General features: G+C 54.5%; 2 protein-coding genes across 6 annotated transcripts in view; one reads left to right on the top strand and one right to left on the bottom strand.

Annotated features, from left to right (window-relative positions):
* Zcchc14 (zinc finger CCHC-type containing 14) overlaps window positions 1-6,318 on the top strand; it is a 42,162-nt gene extending 35,844 nt beyond the window's left edge. For 3 of the 5 annotated variants that reach the window (XM_021256635.2, XM_004842762.3, XM_087200830.1), the window contains 5 exons: window positions 844-935; window positions 1,138-1,265; window positions 2,030-2,173; window positions 2,249-3,697; window positions 4,401-5,698. In XM_021256635.2, coding sequence (XP_021112294.1) covers window positions 844-935; window positions 1,138-1,265; window positions 2,030-2,173; window positions 2,249-3,697; window positions 4,401-4,456 — 1,869 coding nt within the window. In that variant the 3' untranslated portion in view covers window positions 4,457-5,698. Of the gene's footprint in view, window positions 1-843; window positions 936-1,137; window positions 1,266-2,029; window positions 2,174-2,248; window positions 3,698-4,400; window positions 5,699-6,003 lie in introns of those variants that run through there. The other 2 variants (XR_002394243.2, XM_013071467.3) reach the window with 2 other exon arrangements.
* Window positions 6,319-8,711: 2,393 nt separating this feature from the next.
* On the bottom strand, window positions 8,712-18,437 carry Map1lc3b (microtubule associated protein 1 light chain 3 beta). Its single transcript, XM_004842761.4, has 4 exons — window positions 18,235-18,437; window positions 13,136-13,191; window positions 10,387-10,493; window positions 8,712-9,981 (listed from the first exon to the last, which is right to left on the bottom strand). The coding sequence occupies exons 1-4, from the start codon at window positions 18,272-18,274 to the stop codon at window positions 9,801-9,803; spliced, it is 384 nt and encodes a 127-aa protein (XP_004842818.1). The 5' UTR covers window positions 18,275-18,437; the 3' UTR covers window positions 8,712-9,800.
* Window positions 18,438-19,394: the final 957 nt, after the last annotated feature.

The raw sequence follows: 19,394 nt of genomic DNA, 5'->3' as shown, positions 1-19,394 counted from the left end.
ATGAAATGAGATTTATCCAGGTGTGGTAGTACACACCTGTAATCCCAGCTACACGGGAGACTGAAGCAGGATGCCGAATTTGAGGTCATCCCCAGCAACTTAGCAAGACCCTATCTCAAAAAATAAAAAGGGCTGGGGATGTAGCTCAGTGATAGAGCACTTGCCTAGCATGGCTGAGGCCCTGGGTTCCATCCCTACTGCCGCCACCACCACCTCCACCAGCGAAACATAAAAACAAAGGATTTCACTAACTGTGGTAATAATTGGTTTAAGTTTTCTAATCAAATCTACGAGTGGGAGTGGCGAAGTTGCAAAGCATGTCCCAGAGCTTGCGAGCCCGCATTTCTGTGGCCACGTGGGTCAGGCCAAAGGGTAGCTGCGGTGCACTGGGACCCAGTCTCTTCCCTGGCCGGCTTGCTCCCTGCCCGCGTTGCTGTCGGTGCAGAAGGACCCAGTGTGCGGGTGCCCAGGCTGGCGTTTCCCGGCAGGGTCTCCTTGGTGTGGAGCCACCGCCACCGGGTGCCCCTGTGGCAGCAGGCGCTGTGACTCCTTGAGTCACCTGCGCACACAGCACATGCTGGCAGGTGACCGGCCTGCGCGGAGCAGGGGCCGCTGGGTGCTGGCCTCTTGCCCAGTGCGCCCAAGGCGAGGGCGGGAGGCTGTAGCACTTGGGTACGGCGAGTGAGGTGCCTCCGTGGCATGTTCGTGTGTGCCACTGCCTGGTTGGGTTTGGCCTGCTGACAGATCCCAGAGGCAGAGGTGAGCTCACGCTCAGCCCCAAGCTCTTTGATCCCGGAGACCTTGGGAAGTGGCAGTAACTTTGCAGTGTTTCTTCTCTGCCAGTTTCTGAGCCTTACCGAGGAAGATCTGAACAAGTTTGAGTCCCTCACCATGGGAGCGAAGAAGAAGCTGAAGACCCAGCTGGAGCTGGAGAAGTAAGTGTGAGGCTGTGCAGAGCGCGGCTGCAGGGCAGGAGACGTGGCGCCCGGGCTGCTCGTGAGCCCTCGTGCCCTCCCGAGGCTGGAGCCCGCCTGCCGGGTCAGCAGGCTGGGCGAGGCCCTCGGCACGAGCCCAGCCCGCCGTGTGGGGAGCGTGGGGAGCGGTGCTGCCTGTCCCCGTGCTCTCGCGTCTTCGCAGGGAGAAGTCAGAGCGACGGTGCCTGAACTCCGCGGCCCCTTCCTTGGTCACCAGCAGCGGAGTGGCCCGAGTCCCCCCCACCAGCCACGTGGGGCCCGTGCAGACCGGACGCAGCAGCCACGCGGCAGGTGCGTGGGCCCCGGCTCAGGCGTGCGGCTGGCAGCTCTGCGGTGCAGTTGTTCACTGGCTGGGCGCTGTGCCTGCGGCCGGTTGGCTGCCCCTTGCATTTCCCAGTCTGCATACTCATTTTTCTTTATTTTGACTTTTGCAGCTTTGCTAGCACAGGAAGGGGGTGGGGCAAGCGGGACAGAAGAGGGCCCTGGTGACTTGTTGGAACTTGTGTGGGGAAAGCGTTAGATGCAGAGCTACCATGCTGAGAGCCTCACTGGCCACAAGTGACAGGGCTGGGGACCAAGGGCCCTGTCCCTGCTTCGTGCCGATGGCCAGCATGGCTCACTTTCTCATCGTCCAGCTCTGAGCCCCGATGTCTCATGACTCAGTTTCTCAGCTCTTCTCCTCGACCTGCCCTTGTCCCTCTTTTGGGGAGGTTAGGGACACCTGTGACAGTCACCCTTGTCTTACCGAGGGAGTAGAAGTGGCGAGAGCAATACCGTAGTAAATCAGCAGGAAACCAGTGCCAGCGTCTGTTGCATGTGGTCGTTTAGCTAGAAGGATCTCATGTCGCTTGGCCGGGTGATCTGTGTGTATGGTGGGGAGGACTTCAGGGATGACAGTGCGGTGCTGCTGGGGTGCGGGGGGCCCTGCAGTGGGAGGTGGGGGCCCTGTTTGACTCAGCCGCACAGTTTCCTGCGTGGCCCGAGACTTTGGGCCCTGTGCTGCCTCGTTGGGCCGGCGCTGGTGTCACCACACACTGACCACGCCTTCTCCACAGAGCTTCGGGTGGAGGTGGAGCAGCCCCCTCACCAGACGCCCCGGGAAGGTGGCAGCTCCTCCGAGTACTCCAGCTCCTCCTCCAGCCCTATGGGCGTGCAGGTGCGAGAAGAGAGCTCGGACAGCGCTGAGGAGAACGACAGACGTAAGGCCCCTGGCTCCCGCCGTGCTGCCCCCGGTCCAGGAGGGCGAGGCGCTGACCGCTCTCGTCTGTCCTCAGGTGTGGACGTGCACTTGGAGGGCTCCGACAAGGAGAAGCCCGTGATGCTGCTGAGCCACTTCCCCTCGAGCTCCGCCAGACCCACGGCCCAGGTCCTGCCTGTGCAGAACGAGGCAGGCTCCAGCCCTGCGGGCCACCACCCCTTGGCCTCGAAGTTACTGCCCGCTGCCTCGCACCTGGCCCCAATGCGGATGCTGAGCTCCATGCACAAAGCAGAGCGAGGGGGCTCGGACGTGAAGCTCCTGTCGTCATCCATGCACTCGCTCCTGTCTCTGGAGGAGAGGGGCAAAGGGCCCGGGGCCCGGACTGGCGTGAAGGTGGACAAGGGCTTCGGCAGTGCTGTGCTGGACACACTCCCTCCATCGGCACCACACCCACCTGTGCAGGTCCTCTCGGGACTCTCGGAGAGCAGCACCGTGTCCCCAACTGTCTCCTTTGGTCCCCGGGCAAAGGTTGTGCATGCGGCCACACTGGACCGGGTGCTGAAGACAGCACAGCAGCCGCCCCTGGCGGTGGAGACCAGCACCGCAGCCGCAGGGACACCCAGCACCGTGCTGCATGTGGCCCGGCCGCCCATCAAGCTGCTGCTGTCGTCCTCCGCCCCCGCCGATGCTGCCGTCTCCGGCCAGACATCCTGCCCCAACAGTGTGCAGATCAGTGTGGCCCCTGCAATAATCAACCCCCGGACTGCTCTGTACACAGCCAACACCAAAGTTGCCTTCTCCGCTGTGAGCAGCGTGCCTGTGGGGCCCCTGCAGGGCAGCTTCTGCACCAACAGCAACCCTGCCTCCTCCAGCAGCCACCCTGCCTCCGCCTTCGCCAGCATGGCCACGGCGCCCAGCTACCCGGCCCCCAGCTCCAGCCCCGCGCTTGCCTCGGTCCCCGAAAGCAGCTTCTACAGTGGCAGTGGCTCCGCAGGGAACCTCCCCACCCAGAGCCAGGGCCACCATCACCACCACCACCATCAGCAGCCCCCTGCGCCCCCCCAGCCTGCGCCACCACCCGGCTGCATTGTGTGCACCTCGTGCGGGTGCAGCGGTAGCTGCGGCTCCGGCGGCCTGACTGTGAGCTACACCAACTACTTCCAGCACCCGTTCTCCGGGCCATCCATGTTCACCTTCCCCTTCCTGCCCTTCAGCCCCATGTGCAGCAATGGCTACGTGAGCGCCCAGCAATACGGCGGCAGCTCGGCCTTCCCCGTCGTGCACGCCCCCTACAGTGGCAGCGTCACCCCTGAGCCCGTGCTGGGCGGCCAGTCCTCGTTTGCCGTGCCGCCCATGCAGAGCTTCATGGCAGGGGCAGCGGGCGTGTACCAGACCCAGGGGCTGGTGGGCAGCAGCAACGGTTCTAGTCACAAAAAGAGCGGGAACCTGTCTTGTTACAACTGTGGGGCCACCGGGCACCGAGCTCAGGACTGCAAGCAGCCGTCCATGGACTTCAACCGGCAAGGTAAACGCTCGCCCGGCCCGGCGCCGCGACTCAGAAACATACGGAAGCCTTGGTAACCCGCAAAGCCCCTGGAAGGGTCACCGCGGGCTCTGGGGCCGACTCCAGGCTGGGCGGGGCCTCTGGGCTCCGAGTCTCCCCAGGGTGGTGGTGCTGACGCTGCCCCCAGGTTGACGCTCAGAGCATGGCCCTGGCACGGCAGTTCCTGGTGTTGGTCTCATCTTCCCGCTCCCCTCTAGTCAGTCAGAATGTCTGACGCAGTCTCGCACCGGGTTTATTCTCACTGTTTAGGAAGACCAGACAGGGTTGGGAGGGCTGCCGCAGCGCTGGCTGTCCTGTCTGTGGACTTCAGCCCTCCCTGAAGCTGAGCACAGCGCTGCCTGTCCACCCCCAGCCCCAGAGAGCCTTTAGAAGCCGGCACCTGCTTGGCAGGCCTGGTGGGGGTTGCTGTGGGCTCCCTGCGTGCCCTTCAGGGGCCGCCTCCCTGCCCAGAGCTGGTCCTGATGCTGCCTCAGGCGGCCGTGTGCAGGCCACATCCAGGGAGGAAGCGCCCGCGTGGAGGAGGGCCGCAGTGTTCCCTCGGCCTCTCGGCCCAGGGCAGGCCTCGGCACAGGCTGTGGTGTGCGGGGTTCCCAGCCTGAGCCAGGACGGGCAGCTCGCTGGCCTGGCCTGCAGTCACTCATGCTTGCCCTCTTTCCCCCTCCAGGTACGTTTAGGTTGAAATACGCCCCTCCAGCTGAAAGTCTGGACTCCACAGACTGATGTTTTTCTCTGGCAACAGAAATTATTAAGCCATGGAGACATAAAGCAAAGTAAAACACAAAACTGAGACGTCTAGTTACTGTTGAGCTTAATATTTTTAATCCAAAGGTGCTTTACTTTACTAGACTGGATAGAAAATCTAGTGTAGATGTGCATCAAACGATTTTATTGCCAAAATCCTAGATTGGAGCTTGAAGTCAGGACTTGGCGATGGGCTGCCCCGCGGTTGGTGACGTGTGGTCTACACCTCGGTGGCAGTGCAGACTCTTGTCTCCTGGAGCATCGCGTCGCTGGTCCTTCCAGGCTCACACACAATTCCAGGGCAGCTACGCGGTCTGATTGGGAGCCCCTGCTTGGACTCTGGACACCCCTGGGTTAGGGAGAATATCAGCCTCGCTTTGTTTCGTTTCCTTTTGTTTTCTCTCAAGTGACTAAGCCCTGATCTCGGATTTTTAAGGACTACACTATGGAAGAACGTAACCCGATGGGGTCTCTGCAGGCTGGGACACCCTCCTCCGATCCCAGCCAGTGCGACAGACTCGATTGTGTAGCGCCGGCACCAGCAAGTGACTCAGCTTCGTCTACAGCAGAGGTTTCAGTATGTCCTTCCCTCCTGCAAACACCTGTAGCAGTTCCAGGTTTTTAAGTTTTTTCCTGCAGATAAACTTAGACTACATTAATACATAGAAACAGTTCATTCTCAACAACTTTATTTCTAAGGGTCCAAGTCCCAGGGACTCCAGTCGCCGAGGCTGGCGGTGCTTCAAGCCGCTCTGCACCGTAACCGACTCCTGCGAGACACGAATGGTTGGCGTCACAGGTTGGCTATGGCCGGTGCTCCTTACCCTTGGGGAAGCTGGCAGGCAGTCGCTTCTGGGGGCTCCTGGGACCCCAGCCACAGGGCCGATGCTGTCAGAGTCTCTTGGTGGACACTTCAGCAGTAATAGTCTTGCAGCTCAGGAGCGAAAGCTCTGGAGCTTCACGTCAGCTGTCCTGAACTCGGCTGAGTACTGATCGCTAATTCCGTTACAGATCCTGGGGAACTTCAGTGGGGCGGGGCGAGGCCAGACCTTCAGCAAACGTCCCCTCACTCTAGATCTCTTAAGTTTCATCCACAGGAATGAGAGCATTTTGGTCTGAGACTTAAGGACTTCAGTCTTCAAGGTTAAAGGGAATTTTCTGCTCAAAACGCAAAATTTAAAATGCTAACGCCTTCAATATTAAAATATTAATTGGACAAGTCTTGCCAGGGGTTTTCCAGATGAGTGTTTGTTAAGAGAATCACAGTATTCAGACCATTCTTAAAACGGGACAATCAGCCTCACGCAAAATTGTTGTAAATCAGAAAAGTAAAAAACCCTAGAATTTGAGGCATTGTGATACAAGGCTTCAAATTTTGAGATCAGTTTCCTGACTTCATGGAAACTAAAGCAGGAAGTTGTTACATTTTTTATGAAAGGCTTTTAGTAGAGTTTTGTAGTATTATTTTAGTAGAATTTTATTTCTATGCAATGCAGAATTGACAGACCTCTGTATTCCCTCTTTAGTGGTACACAGTATTACATACAGTTTGGAAGTAATGGTGACGCGTGTTGCAACAGCTGTTAGAGGATGTTACGCTGATCTCTTAAACACTACGAAATGTCAGATGATGAGAACTGACACAACTTTGCCTTAAAGAGTACCAGACTGGAATTTGTCACATTATGTTAAAGGATGACTTGGAGTGTTCATTGATGTTTACGATTTTAATATTTCTGAAGGCCATTACAGTGGCCTGGATATGTGCTGAAAGCCAAACTTTTAAATTTTTTGGTTTTTTTAAACAAAGAAATATTTTAAATAAATCCTGTTTCAACACAGTGAAATTGTTGAAAACTGTCTCATAGCAAGAGAAAAACATTTCAGTTTTTTGTTTTAGTGGTCAGTATAGGAGAATGAAAATTGTCTGTGTTACCCTTACAGCTATTTTGATAAATGTTGAGGTTTAACCTGCAATACAACAAATTTAAAACAGAAACTTCCATTTGAAGTATGACACTCAAGAGTTGAGGTCGTGAGTTTTGACTGTGTCCCGGCCGTGTCCCGGCCGTCAGAGGTCCTGGGAAAACCTCCGGCTGGCTTGGAAAGTGGCGTGCAGCGGCCTGGCCTCTCCGACGGGGGCGTCCCTCCGGGTGGGGCGATGTGAATGAGCGATTCGCCGGGCCGGGCTGGGGACTCCACTGCCGACCTGCGTGCGCTCCTGAGTGAGCCCTGTGCACACAGTATTCTTCTCCAAAAGCAACCAAAGTCAGGACACCAGAAGAGCATTTCATCCACCAAGGCTGGTTAGCCACGCGTCGCACTGACCCTTCCGAGTCCTTTTGCTGAGGTGTGCACAGTCTCCACGCTGTGCAGCCGGGTGGGTTGGTCTTTCTCTGCGCGTCTGTCCTATCTTCCATTTGTAACCCTGCCCTTCTGTCTGCAGGAATGGGGACAGTGGAGTGTACAGCCCGACTGGAACACAATGTTGGGATAAAGCAACTATTTAACCTGTTTATTTAGGCAAAATATTTCAATTTTCTACCTTTTCTAATTTTTATTTCATGGTAATATCAAAAATTGAAAAAATGTTTAATGTTAAACTCCTAGTTGCTAAAGAGCAATGAGGAATGGGAGGTAGCACTTAACAGTGAAGATAAAAACACAGTATTTTCTTGGACGCATATGTGATTGGGTATTAAACCAACCAGCATCCTCTATCATCTCCACAAGATCACAGGAGCCCGCTTGTTACTGCGTAATTGCAGGGTCTGTACTTTACTCACTAGTTAGGATTCTAGGTCCTGTACTGCAGTCCGCCTGGTCTGCACCACGCATGTGCTGAGGACAGCAGCAGGGGCAGCACCTCTGCCTAAACCTCACCCACTCAATGTGACTGATGCTCAGGCCCTGCCCAGGGAGCCAGGTCACACCCTCCTCCTCCGTCCTCTCTAGTCCCTTCCTGCTTCCAGGTGTCTTGTCCAAGGCCTTGCCGGTTTACATCCTGGTGGCATTACCTGCTGAAGTCTTAAAGTTCTAAGGGAAACTGTCTCCTTGCCAAACCTGGTCCCCAAGGATCGGAGCCAAGTGGAGTGGCTGTGTCCTTTCCAGAGTGCAGGTGACTCCCAAAGAGCAAGTCAGGTGGCCTTGAGAGGTGTGGGACCCAAGACTGGACTGTCGCACAGTCCCAAGGGCCTGCCTGGAAGCGAATGTTCTAGAACCACAGGCTGTGCTGGTGGAGGCCAAAGGTCCCTGGCACTGCCCTGCTGTTCTGGGAGCGAGCAGTGTCCCCAGCCCCACCCCAGGGACGATGACCCCTCCTCACATTAGCTCTCATGTGCACACAACAAGGCGTTGGTACCAAGACTGCAACCCTTCACGGCTTCTATTGGACATACTTTCTTTTAAGGAATGAAGGAAAATTCTCCCATTTTTGAGCCATTCTTTTGTCAATTCTACAAAATGCATGTAACTTTATAAATATTTTTAAAAGATATAGTTTTGTAAATATTTAATATTCTGCTAATTTGATTTTGAATTGTAAATGTCAAGTATTCTGTTTTTGGGGTTTTTATGTTTTATTATACTTTGTTAAAAAGGAAAAATTGTACATTTTTAGAATGTTTTTATGAGTAAATTTAATGTACTGAAAATAAAAATTTAAAAAAAGCCTCTGGCTTTGGTTCCATCAGGCCTTTGTCCCAGTCTGCCCCAGTTCTGTCTCTCCGTGTGGGATGCAGAAGGCGGGCTCCTGCTGAGGGACACTCGTCGTCTTGTAGGGTTCCCAGTTTTCAGCAGTGTCTCACTAGAACAAGCTCTGCTGCAGGTGAAGGTGTCCAGAGCCTCGGTCGGCACTTGGGAGTCCGCCAGGCTGGCCTGCCCTCGCAGCCCTGAGGGTGAGTCAGTGACAGGCGGCCTGTGACTGCTCCAGTCTGGCTCTTTCAGGAGCGGGCACCGGCTTTCTCCGCCCACCCGGGTCCACACTGCACACCTGCCCGAGTGTGGGCCCACGCTGGCTGCCTTGGGCCTGGTCTGAGGGCCTCGGCGCTTCTACCAGCAGGTGGATGCCACCTGCCACCTGGCTGTCACTGTTGGGCCATTCTCGCGTCCTTCCTCTGCCACAGGCCTGACCAAGCAGAGGCAGTGCCGTGGAGGTGAGGCCCGCCGAGTGCTGCCCACTGCCACCACCCAGAGCAGCCCTCGGGGCCCCGGCGGCTCAGGTGATACTGACAGGTTCGGTTATACTTTTATTTACTTAGTGCGTTACAAATGTACTGTTTTCAAGATGCTATAAACAAACACCACCCCCCTCAGTGCTTGCGAAAAGCAGTGTTACAGGCATCTTACCGGTCATACAGTGGTTACAAGGGTTGTGGATATAATGGCGCGTAGTCTACAGGAGGCAGGCTGAGTTTACATTGTGTAAAACTAACACAGGTCATAGTTCGCAGGGGACACGCATACAGGGGAGGGCACCACGATGCTGCCCCCTGGGACCGCGGACAGTTCTCCCAACAGCCTTCCTGAGACAGGGAGGCCAGTGCCGTGGGTGCACAGTGGACAGTCCTACTATTGGCGTTCGAGCCCTTCCATGACATCCCAAGTGTCTACTTAGTGGAGAAGCCCATCCTGTGTCACGGCCACAGGCAGAAGGAGCACGGCATGGAGTCCGCTGGCCACTGCTGCTTCGCTCCCGGAGCAGGCGCCAGCTCGAGGTCTCAGCCCAGAGAAATCCAAGCAGACGAAATGCCACTGCTCCCGCTGCTCTTAAGGGAACTTGGCACAAATTACACGTCACTCAGGACTGCTGCTGCCCGAGTGCTGCGCAGCACCTCCAGGGGCCTGCCTGCTGCTGCTGGGTGGACCCAGCTGCCTCCCCACCCTGCCCGCGCTGCGAGAAGGCACTGGGGTTCTGCCCGGCAGCCTGGGCACAGGGACCTGTGGAGCTGGCTCAGAGCCAGGGAAGGGCCTCGGTGTCTTGAGGGCCTGAAGCTAAGCTGCTGCTCCGACTGCAAGTTCCTACTAGGGGAAAAGCATTAAAATAACTGAAGGTCTGTTTTACCGGCAACTTAGGGTGCAAAGTATTTTATTTTTAAACTTCTAAACTTTGAAAACAAGGTAGCTGAGGTTAAATAAGAGCTTTCCAAAGCCGAGTGTGCTCAATGGAACTCAGTTTTTCTGCATGAAATACAAAATCAACTTCCTAAGACTCCTAGGTGGGAACGACTGTTCTGACGACCTGTGACTAGATGAGCCAATCGATCTCATTGGTGACATCCCTTCTTCTCCATGGTAAGGGCTCAGGAAGCTTCCGGTGCGCTGTCTAGTCGCACACGGACAGCCCCCTCCCGAAGGTCTCCTGGGAGGCGTACACCATGTACAGGAAGCCGTCCCCGTCCTTCTCGCTCTCGTACACCTCCGAGATGGGGGTGGACACGCTCACCATGCTGTGGCCGTTCACCAACAGGAAGAAGGCCTGGTTGGCGTTGAGCTGCAAGCGCCGCCTACGGAGGGAAGCAATGCAGAGAAACACAGACACACTCACACTCAGCACAGAAGTGTGCGAGACTGTCCCTACCCAAGGCTGAGGCGCTGTACTGAGTGTAAATGCTGCTTTGGGCAAAATGCAGTGAGGAATCTCTTTTGTCTCCTAAAGCACGTGACATCCCTGTGACGGTGTTTCTCATCCCTAAGCCTGTGCCAGTGCCCGCTGCCGCACGGTGTACCTTCTCTCTTACCAATTTCCTACACGAGGTGTTGGCATACAAGAATCAGGAGAGACCTGAGGCCTTGGGTGAGAAACCGGACACTGCAACCCTCTCATCAGCCTGGCTGACCCGAGTTCAAAACCAAAGGTGGGAAGAGGAGGAGCTGCTTGAGGAAGCGGGACACAGGAAGTGGCTGCCTACCTGATGATCTTGATGAGCTCGCTCATGTTGACATGGTCAGGGACGAGGAACTTGGTTTTATCCAGGACGGGCAGCTGCTTCTCACCCTTGTACCGTTCTATGATCACCTAGAGAAACCAGAGCGACTCAGAAACAGGCACCAACAACAAAGCAGCCAGGTGTGGCACCTGCCCATCATCCCAGCGCTCTGGGAGGCTGACGCAGGGGGATCACGAGTTCAAGCCCAGCCTGGGCAACTTAGTGACTCTCAAAACACAAAGAGCTGAGGATGTAGCTCAGTGTGAAGGCTCTGGGTTCAATCTCCAATACTTAAAAAAACCAAACGAGCTAATGCGCTTCTCAAAGGGTAGCTGAGACATGCCAAAATGGGCCCCACACGGCACATCCCTTGGTTTCCTTGGTGCATTCATGCAACAAGCGGGCGATCATTTCTTAGCGGTATGCCTGTTCCTGACGAAGTGGAGCAGGTGGGAGGCACACTTGGCTGCATGTCACTCTTGGTGAATGTGGTGCATGACAAACGACTACCGGTCAGAGGCCCCAAGCCTCACAGGAAAAGAAGGTGTGGACACCCGCTTAGAGCTTGGGCAGCGCTGTCCCCTCCACTGCCACCGCCCATGGATGTCCTCCCTAGGTGATGCTCTGTTTCTCACAATGGAGCCCTTTCTCTACTGGGCACGAGAAAGCCCTAAGTATCTCACAAGACAGAGGATGCTATGACGTGCTGGTTCTAAAGACGAAGTTGATGCAGAGTGACTGTATGGCCCTTGGGGTTCTTCTGCAGTGCTGGGGACTGAACCCGGGGCCTGCTCACTGAGCTACATCCCCAGCCTTTTTTACTTTCAGAGACAGGGCTCACTAATTCACTACTTTGTCTAGGCTGGGCTTGAGCTTGCGATCCTCCTGCTTCAGCCTCCCAGAATCCATCTGCCACCATCCTGGTTGTTTTTGATAAAATATCATTTCTTTGATTTTTAAAATTTATATTATTTAATTCTGATACATAACACAGACTGGTATAGATACATGGGAACTGTGTGGTTTCCGATATCTGCATCCGTGATGTCCTGACTAACCCAGCTACTCACCGGGTGGCAGCTGTGGCTGGGTGCACAGCACTGCTCGGCACATGCAAGGCCCTGGTGTGATGTCCAGCACCACAAACACACACACCTGTCTCCTCAAACATTTACGAGGCTAAAAATTTAAGTACCTTGAACTACGAAGAAACAAAAATAGTTCCACATTATTAGCTCCTTGCCTTCTGTGAAGGCAAGGTTTTCTTTTTCAGTTCTAAGCACTGTAAAATCCGCCCAAACCTACAAACTGCCAGGCACCCCCTTCCCCACAGCAAGTCCTCGGCGCTGTCACATACACGACGGGGATCCTGGGGTACTTCTGCAGTGCTCCTTGGGAGTGTCCTGCAGAGGCCCTGTGTGAGGCCACCCCAGAGGAAGAGGTGGCAGGGTGTACCTCTTGGGTCCCGTCCAGAAGTGCTTGTAAGAGGTCAGAGGACGAGAAGAAAGACTGCAGGCCTAGCCCCACTCTGTTACAGAAACACCCAGCAGGCCACCCCACCTTCCTGCTCTCATAGCTGCGGGCCTCAGTGCTGGACCTGACCCTGCTGGTAATCACCACAAAGAGGCAAACCTAAGACCTGTCACTTTGCATTTCAGCTCCTAGCTCGTTTTCCCTTTGTTAAGAAAGGAGAGAAGACACACATGCCATGGGGAAGGCACACGGTCACTTCTGACAGGTGCCCAGTGTGGCCCTCAGGTGCTAGCACAGGGCATTTCCCACCAGGCCTTTCCCCTCAGGCCCTGGCAGCTGCGAGGCTCCTGTGGCCAACTGTGCTGGGTAAGGCAGTCCCGGTGAGTCTGGCGCTCCAGCCCACCCAGGTGGCAGGTGTTACGGGGCATGCAAGGCCAACTTGTGCATTTCTGCAGGGCCTGAAGGTGTGCAGTATGTGCGGACTTCAGGGGAAAGGAAGGGGGGTGGTCTGGGAGGCCACTCCTAGGGTCATGCCTTTTCTGGCCATGTGCCCTAAATCATGCAAACCTGCACCCACCTGGGCGGGCCTCCTCCCACCTGACCGATGAGGGTACTGGAACTCCTCCCAGAATTTTAGTAACTAGTCCAGGATCCCCCAGCATCTCTGCAGTTAGGACTGGAACTTAGGCAGGTCTGAAAAAGCGGATTCCTTCTGCACATTTTGCTCTAAGACCACGACTGGGGAACTCAGGACAGGAGCTGGGTGGCTGCACATCAGTGAGACACTCAGTGAGTGACAGGGGTAACATCTTAAGCCTCCAGAGGTGGTGCACTCCTGTAATCCCAGCCCTCTGGGATGGTTAACCCAAGAGCTACAGGTTTGCACAGCACTCATTGCAACTTTATTACCGTCCATAATAAAACAGCGCACTGGGGTGGAGCTCAAGGTAGAGGTGGGCTGAAGAGGCACAGGCCCTGGGCTCCCTTGGGGCCCAGCACTAAAACAAACAAAACAACAAAGCAACCAACAGACCTAGCCCTCTGTCTCTTTCTCCTTAAATAATTACATTTGGGTTGCAAAATGTACAACACTCGAGCAGCAAATTCAGATTAAAGAGAAGAATGCAGTTAGATGAACAGCCAAGCTCTCTTAACTCTAGGCTAGGAAAGTGACACACAGGGTCTGCACGTCTCACCCACCTGGCAAGCACCCAGCCCCCTCCAGGCCACTCACTGCAGCGGGCTCCTGCGGACCTACCGGGATCTTGGTGGGGTGCTGCTCCCGGATGAGCCGAACGTCTTCCACTCTTTGTTCTGCAAAGAAAGGAGACACACATCATCAGGGCAGCCAGACTCTTCTTCTGGAGTTTCCGCAGAGCCGCCCCCCTCAGCTGTCTTTCACTGCGCCACAGCACAGCAGTGCTGCCCCGCTGGGACTCAAGGAAACCAAGTGCCCATGCCTCACAGCAGATGGGCGATGCCAGGAGTGCAGAGGAGGTCTGGGGCCATGGCTGCGCACCAGGTCAGGGCAGATCTGCTGAGCAAGCCCACGGGGATTCCCTGGTTTGTCCTCCGAGGGCTCCGGCCCCCGCATGTCACTGTGCCTTCATTCTCCACGGTTCTCGCTGGCACAGGAACCCACTCTTAAGACACGGCTTACTCAATGAGATTTTCTCCTATCACTTCCGACTCTTTAATGGCGTGAAGCCTAAGGGTAAGGAAGCTACTCACAAGCAAGCGTGTGGGAAGAGTACCTTGCTGGAGTTTTAAAAACTGTGCTTGGTGCCTAAGAAACCAAAGCTTAAATCACAAAGTCTACTGTTGAATACTTTTCTGAGAATCTGGTTCCCTTTTTAGTATAATCACTTATTTTCAACAATTTTACTAAGCTTTCTGTACTACATGGGAAAAAGATAAGCCAAGTGTAGTTTTCAGTAGCCTGACAATACAATCAGAGATGTGAACATGTCATTCATAGAGCAACATGAGAACGTATGATTGACATGGTATTACTTAAAACCACAGGGCGAAAAAAACTAATAAGAATCACCTCAGCTAAATGTTTTGGGTTTTTTTTGGTACCGGGGATTGAACTCTGGTCCTTGCACTTGCGCAGCAGGTGGCGAAACCACTGAGCTAAATCCCTGGTCCTCCTCAGCTAAATGTTAACAGCTTTTACAAACACTACTGAAATAGTCCCCATGTTAAGTACAGCCATATAAATTCTATTTTCCTACCCAACATTTTATTTCATGTCAGTTTCTCTTTGTTTCTTTGGTTTTTTGAGACAAGGTCTTGCTATGTAGTTCAGACTGGCCTTGAACTCACTATGTAGCCCAGGCTGGCCTCAAACTCAAAGCAATCCTCCTGCCTCAGCCTCCCAAGTGCTGGGATTACAGGCATGTGCCACCATACCTGGCTAAGAGTTGTTTTCACTGAACTAAAACCTCAGTGTTCAGGTTGAATTGCAGTGCTGGCACTCTGCAATAAGTAAGTGGGTTTTGGGTTGCAGTCTGGCACTCGGTCTCTAAAACCTTCACCATCATTGGTTTAAGATTAATTACTAAACACAAACATAGGTGCCTTATGGATGGTAAAAAAGAGGATGGTAAAACTCCTGAGTTTCTACAAGTGCATACAGTAAGTCCCTGACTTACAAATGAGTAAGTCCAACTTGTTCTAAGTCCCACAAAGTGAGTCTTATACACCTGACACAAATATACACTGTGAAGCATAAAAAAACCAATCACACACAAAAATACAGTATGTCCTTGACTGTAATGTACTGCTGTACACCATCACACTCTACAGTAAGGACAGAGCAAAGTCCAGCAGATACATGAGCTACTTTCATGATTTGCTTGCATCTATGAATGTTCATAATGTGAGGTCCATTTGTGCCTGTGAAAGTTTCAATCTCCAGTTTGTAAGTCAGGGACTTACTGTACTATTGAAAAAAATGTGAGGATGAAGATAAATCTAGCTACTATAAACAGTAAACTGGCTGGGTGTGGCAGTGCACACCTGTAATCCCAGCATTCGCTTGTGATCCCAGCTCGGGAGACGGGGGCAGGAGCTCAGGAGCTGGGGCAGGATCAATGGCACCCGGGCTACACAGTGAGACCCTGCCAGCAGCTTTCATCCTTTGATCCTTCTCCACCTCCTCCCACCCCTCCCTGAGCCCTCCTACCAGAACTGTGCTGTGCCTTTGAGACTGACTTTGGCCTCTTTCCCAAAGAAGTCTTCACTTTGTCAGTGTGGATTACTTCAGGGTAGAGAGGAAAATCCCTTCATTAATCTACTCTAACAAATAACTCTTTGTGGGCCAGGGATTTAGCTCAGTGGTTCCGCAGCCTGCAGGCAACGATCAGAGTTTGATCCCTGGTACCAAAAAATCCACAAACAAACAAATAATTCTTTGCATATCTTGGAATGTACCTCACACTTAAAAGTTATCCCTGAGGCCAGGGATTCAGCTCAGCGGCACCGAGCCTGCCTCAAAAGATCCTGAGTTCATCCCCAGTACCAAACCCCCCCCCCCCAAACAAAAAACAAATAAAAGCTTATCCTTGACCTTGGTGGCCCACAGCTGTAATCCCAGCACCCAGGGTGGCTGAGACAGGAGGGTTGCCCTAGATTACACAGAAAGATCCCATCTTAACAAAACAAACAACTTACCCTAGTAAACCTAAAACTAAAAAAAAAAAGTTCTAAATAGGAGGCCTCAAAATCAGAAACCACTGTTACCTTCATCCTGATTTATCCCCAGAATAAGGCCCAAAAGGGACGGAGGAAAAATGATTCTTTTCATGAGGTGAGAAATTGAGGTACAAAGGAGACAAGCAACTTCCAAGAGGTGGAAAGAGCAGCACCAAAGCCCAAAGAGACAGCTCAGCAGCTCAGTGTCCCAGCCAGCCACTGGGCAGTGACTTTGGGGACTGAAGCAAGGCAAACAGATGCTGCAGGCCCCCAGCTACTTAACCACACCCTCAGCAGCCCTGGTGACTGGCAGAGGAGGCATGGGCTCCCTTCCTCCCTTCTTTTCCTGCATGGGCCGTCATGATGTGTGTGCTGCCTGCCTCCTCCACAGGTGGGCCAGGGCAGTCCCCTCAGAGAAGATGGTAAACGGCTGAAGGTCCTACCCTGGCACATCCGTATCTGCTCAAGGCTCCTTCCCTCCGGACGGTAAAAATCCTTAGAAAGCTGGCATGGTGGTGCACGCCTGTAATCCCTGCATTCAGGAGGCTGAAGCAGGAGGATCAGCCTAGCCTACATAACAAGTTTGGGGCCAGCCTGGGCTACATAGCAAGACCCAGTATCAAAAAAATAACAACAAAAAATCCTTAGAAGCCTCACAAGCAGTTAGACAAGACAGTGGGGGACTAAGGCATGTCTTACTTTGCTAACATGTCATTTGCAAAGCTGCCTGGAGATATCCTAGGACATTAAAGTACCTGCACACACACAACTCCCAGGACGTGTTTCACTGAGTGAAATGGAAGCATGATAAATACACCCAGTTTCCACTTCTATGCGGTAAAGGGACGCCTGGCCCTTAGCTGTGCAACAAGGCTCAAGGTGGTGGAACATTGCCCAGGGGCCGGCAGGGACCTCCACTCCCCAGCCCACCTCTACAGCAGCTGGAGCCACCTGCCCCGACAGATTCCTAGAGACACACGCATGCCCTCGGGCAGCTTGTGACCATGTCTGCCCTCCTCAGTGAAATCCCAGCAGGAACAAGTCTGGGAAACAGCTCTCTTACTAGATAAACCAGAGCTACCAGGAGAAGGCAGAGTGAAAGCACATTTGAGAAGACTGAGTCTAAAATTATTCGCTCAATTCGAGGTTCGTAATATTTTCCAAACAATCTACAAGGATACGTTTGATGACTCAGCCTGAGTCCACTGTGATGATGGCTACCTACAGAGCTGAAGGGACAGGCGACTCCAACACTCGCTGGACCTTCAGTGTCACCTCTGGACCCCACCGCGTTTCTTCAGCTACAGAGGGAAGGGGCTGTTTTGGTGCTGCCCTAAATCCATTTCAACTGTAAGAACCCTCAGTGCTGATCTGAGAAACAGCAGCTATATCAAGTGTTAACTTAACCTCAAGTCACTCACTTGGGACGAGAAAGACAGGTTTTTGGTTCTCCAAAAGGATTCTCTTCAAAGAACTGATTTTCCTCACTTACTTGGTGCAAAAGTGAGAACGGTCAGTGCTCACAGTCAAGTTTACCAATGTTAGAAACAAGGAAAGCCAGTAGCTATTGGACAGTTTCCTACAAAGTAACTATTAAAGCCAGGCTTGGTAGGGCACGCCTGTAATCCCAGCACTTGGGAGGCTGAGGCAGGAGGATGGCTGGGAGTTCGAGGCCAGCCTGGGCTACAAAGTGAGTTCAAAGCCAGCCTGTACTGTTTTGAGCCCTGTCTCAAAACAAAACAAAACAAACAACTCCCCCCTAAAAATAACTAGCAAAGAGATCTTAAGCAGACAGAGGAGAATAAAGGTGAGCTAAAGGAAAATCCCCCAAATATATTATATATAAAATACAAAGATAAAAAAGTGGAGCGTTTGCCAGTTTACCCCTCAGGACCACTCAGGCACCTAGTGTGCTGGCCTCACTTTTGCTACCATGATTGTTCCAGGACAACCTAAAAATTCTATAAGCAAACAGGACGTAACCGCAGGCACTGCTGGAGAAAAAGGGCATCTACCCGGGGAGGACAGAGCCAGGGCAAGGCCAGGGCGCCTCCAGTGCTGCCCTCTTGGGGCTCCGGGACAGCACACAACAGGGCCCTAAGGTCACCAGGGCAAGATTCCCACACAAAAGGCGCCTGGGGCTCCCACCTGCACCCCTGCAGTCAAAGCACGCGGGCCGGGCCCCCAGACCCCGACCACACCAGGCTTCTCGGGCACGGAGGCCCGGGGCTGTCACCTCCAGACCTGCCAGGCTGGACCCCAGCCAGAGCGCAGCTCCCCCCAGACCTCAGGAGACGCGAAGGCCGAAGCCGAGGCCGCAGGGCGCCAAGCCCAGGCCCCGCGCAGGTGTCCGCGCCGAGCCCAGCTGGGGGGGCCGCTCGGGAACGCGGCGGCGGTGGCGGCTTCCGGCAGCCCCGAGCGGAGGGGACAGGACCTCGCGGCGGCCCGGCGAACACCGAGGACCAGCAGCCAGGAAGCGCCCCAACCTGCGGCGGCCCTCACGGCCGCGACCCCGCGGCTTCAGGATCCCCCGCTCCCTCACGACCCCGCAGCCCCTCAAGGTCTCCGACTCACGCGGGCCTCGGGCCTCGGCCCCCGGCCCCCGGCCCCGCCCGCCCTCGGCCGCGCGCCCCTCCCCGGCCCGGCGCCCCCTCCCACCGAAGGTGCGGCGCTGCTTGAAGGTCTTTTCCGAAGGCATTGTGCAGGAGGTCCCGGGGGGGCGGCGGCGGCGGCGGCTCCGTCTCTGTCAACAGCGACTTCCCTTGTGTCTCCTCACCCCGCAGCCGGGTCAGGTGACCGACGCCGCGTCACGGGGCAGGGCCACAGCCGGCCGGGACCTCCACCATAACGGGCGTGGCGGAACCTGCGTGCCGAGTGCAACGCCGCTGGCGGGGCCCAGCTGGCGCATGCGCAGCAGGGGAGGCGCGCGGCGCATGCGCCAGGAGGGAGGGTACTTGCGGTCGCGGGTCTGGCTCGCGGCTAGTTTGCCGCCGGCTGGAGGTGCGGCGTCTCTGCCCCGTCGGGGGCGGTGCCCGGCCGCCTGGTGACTTAACTCCCGGGTAGGGAGAGGCCTGGTTCTTCCTCAGCCTGCGGGACGCGCCTGGGAGTCCGGCAGGGAGCTCCATGGTGAGGCCCCGCGCGGGCGACCCCTTGGTGACTGTCGGGTGACTCCGGGAGCCCTGGGGTGGCCCCAGGACTCGGTGGCCCCCGGGCCTGCTTCAGTCCGCAAGACCACAGGCCCCTGCTTCGAGCCCAGCTCCCTTTTCCTACTAAACGCTGCCCGAGGGCCGGGCCTGTAATCGCAGCACTCTGGAGGTTGAGGCAGGAGGGTCATCGCGAGCCCAGCCTGAGCTACGGAGCGAGACTCTGGCTCAAAAAGCAGAAACAAAAAAAACCCTTCCTGAGGTTAACCAGGCGGAGCTCACTCCCCGTTTAAGAAAGGAACAAAGAATTGGCCGATGTGATTTCTGTACGTTTTTGCTAACTTTTGCTTTTCTCTCAGCCGGGCATGGCGGCGGGATTCCAACAGTCGGTAGGCTGAGGCAGGAGGATCGCCAGGAGTTCAAGGCGAGCCTGGGTTATGTAACGAGGCGCTGTCTCTAAATAAATAGATAAATAAATCAAAACCAATTTCTACTTGACTCAGTGGATCACGTGTTGTATTTTGTGAGTGAAGAGTTGCCTGATTCCAGAATCAGAAATAGTCAGTTGGGCACTTGCAAGGTCCTGAGTTCGATCTCCGGTGCCAGAAGAAAGAAAGAAAGTCAACGCCCTAGAGTCACTGCAGTTTTGTCCCCTGGCAACACTGTGGGCGCGGG

Source organism: Heterocephalus glaber, unplaced genomic scaffold, assembly GCF_053883595.1.
Source record: "Heterocephalus glaber isolate CG9 unplaced genomic scaffold, H.glaber_assembly_v1.0 deba00000071, whole genome shotgun sequence".
In the NCBI taxonomy this organism is placed as follows: Eukaryota; Metazoa; Chordata; class Mammalia; order Rodentia; family Bathyergidae; genus Heterocephalus; species Heterocephalus glaber.
The sequence above is the reverse complement of the archived record's forward strand: the minus strand, read 5'-3'. Positions and strand labels throughout refer to the sequence as shown.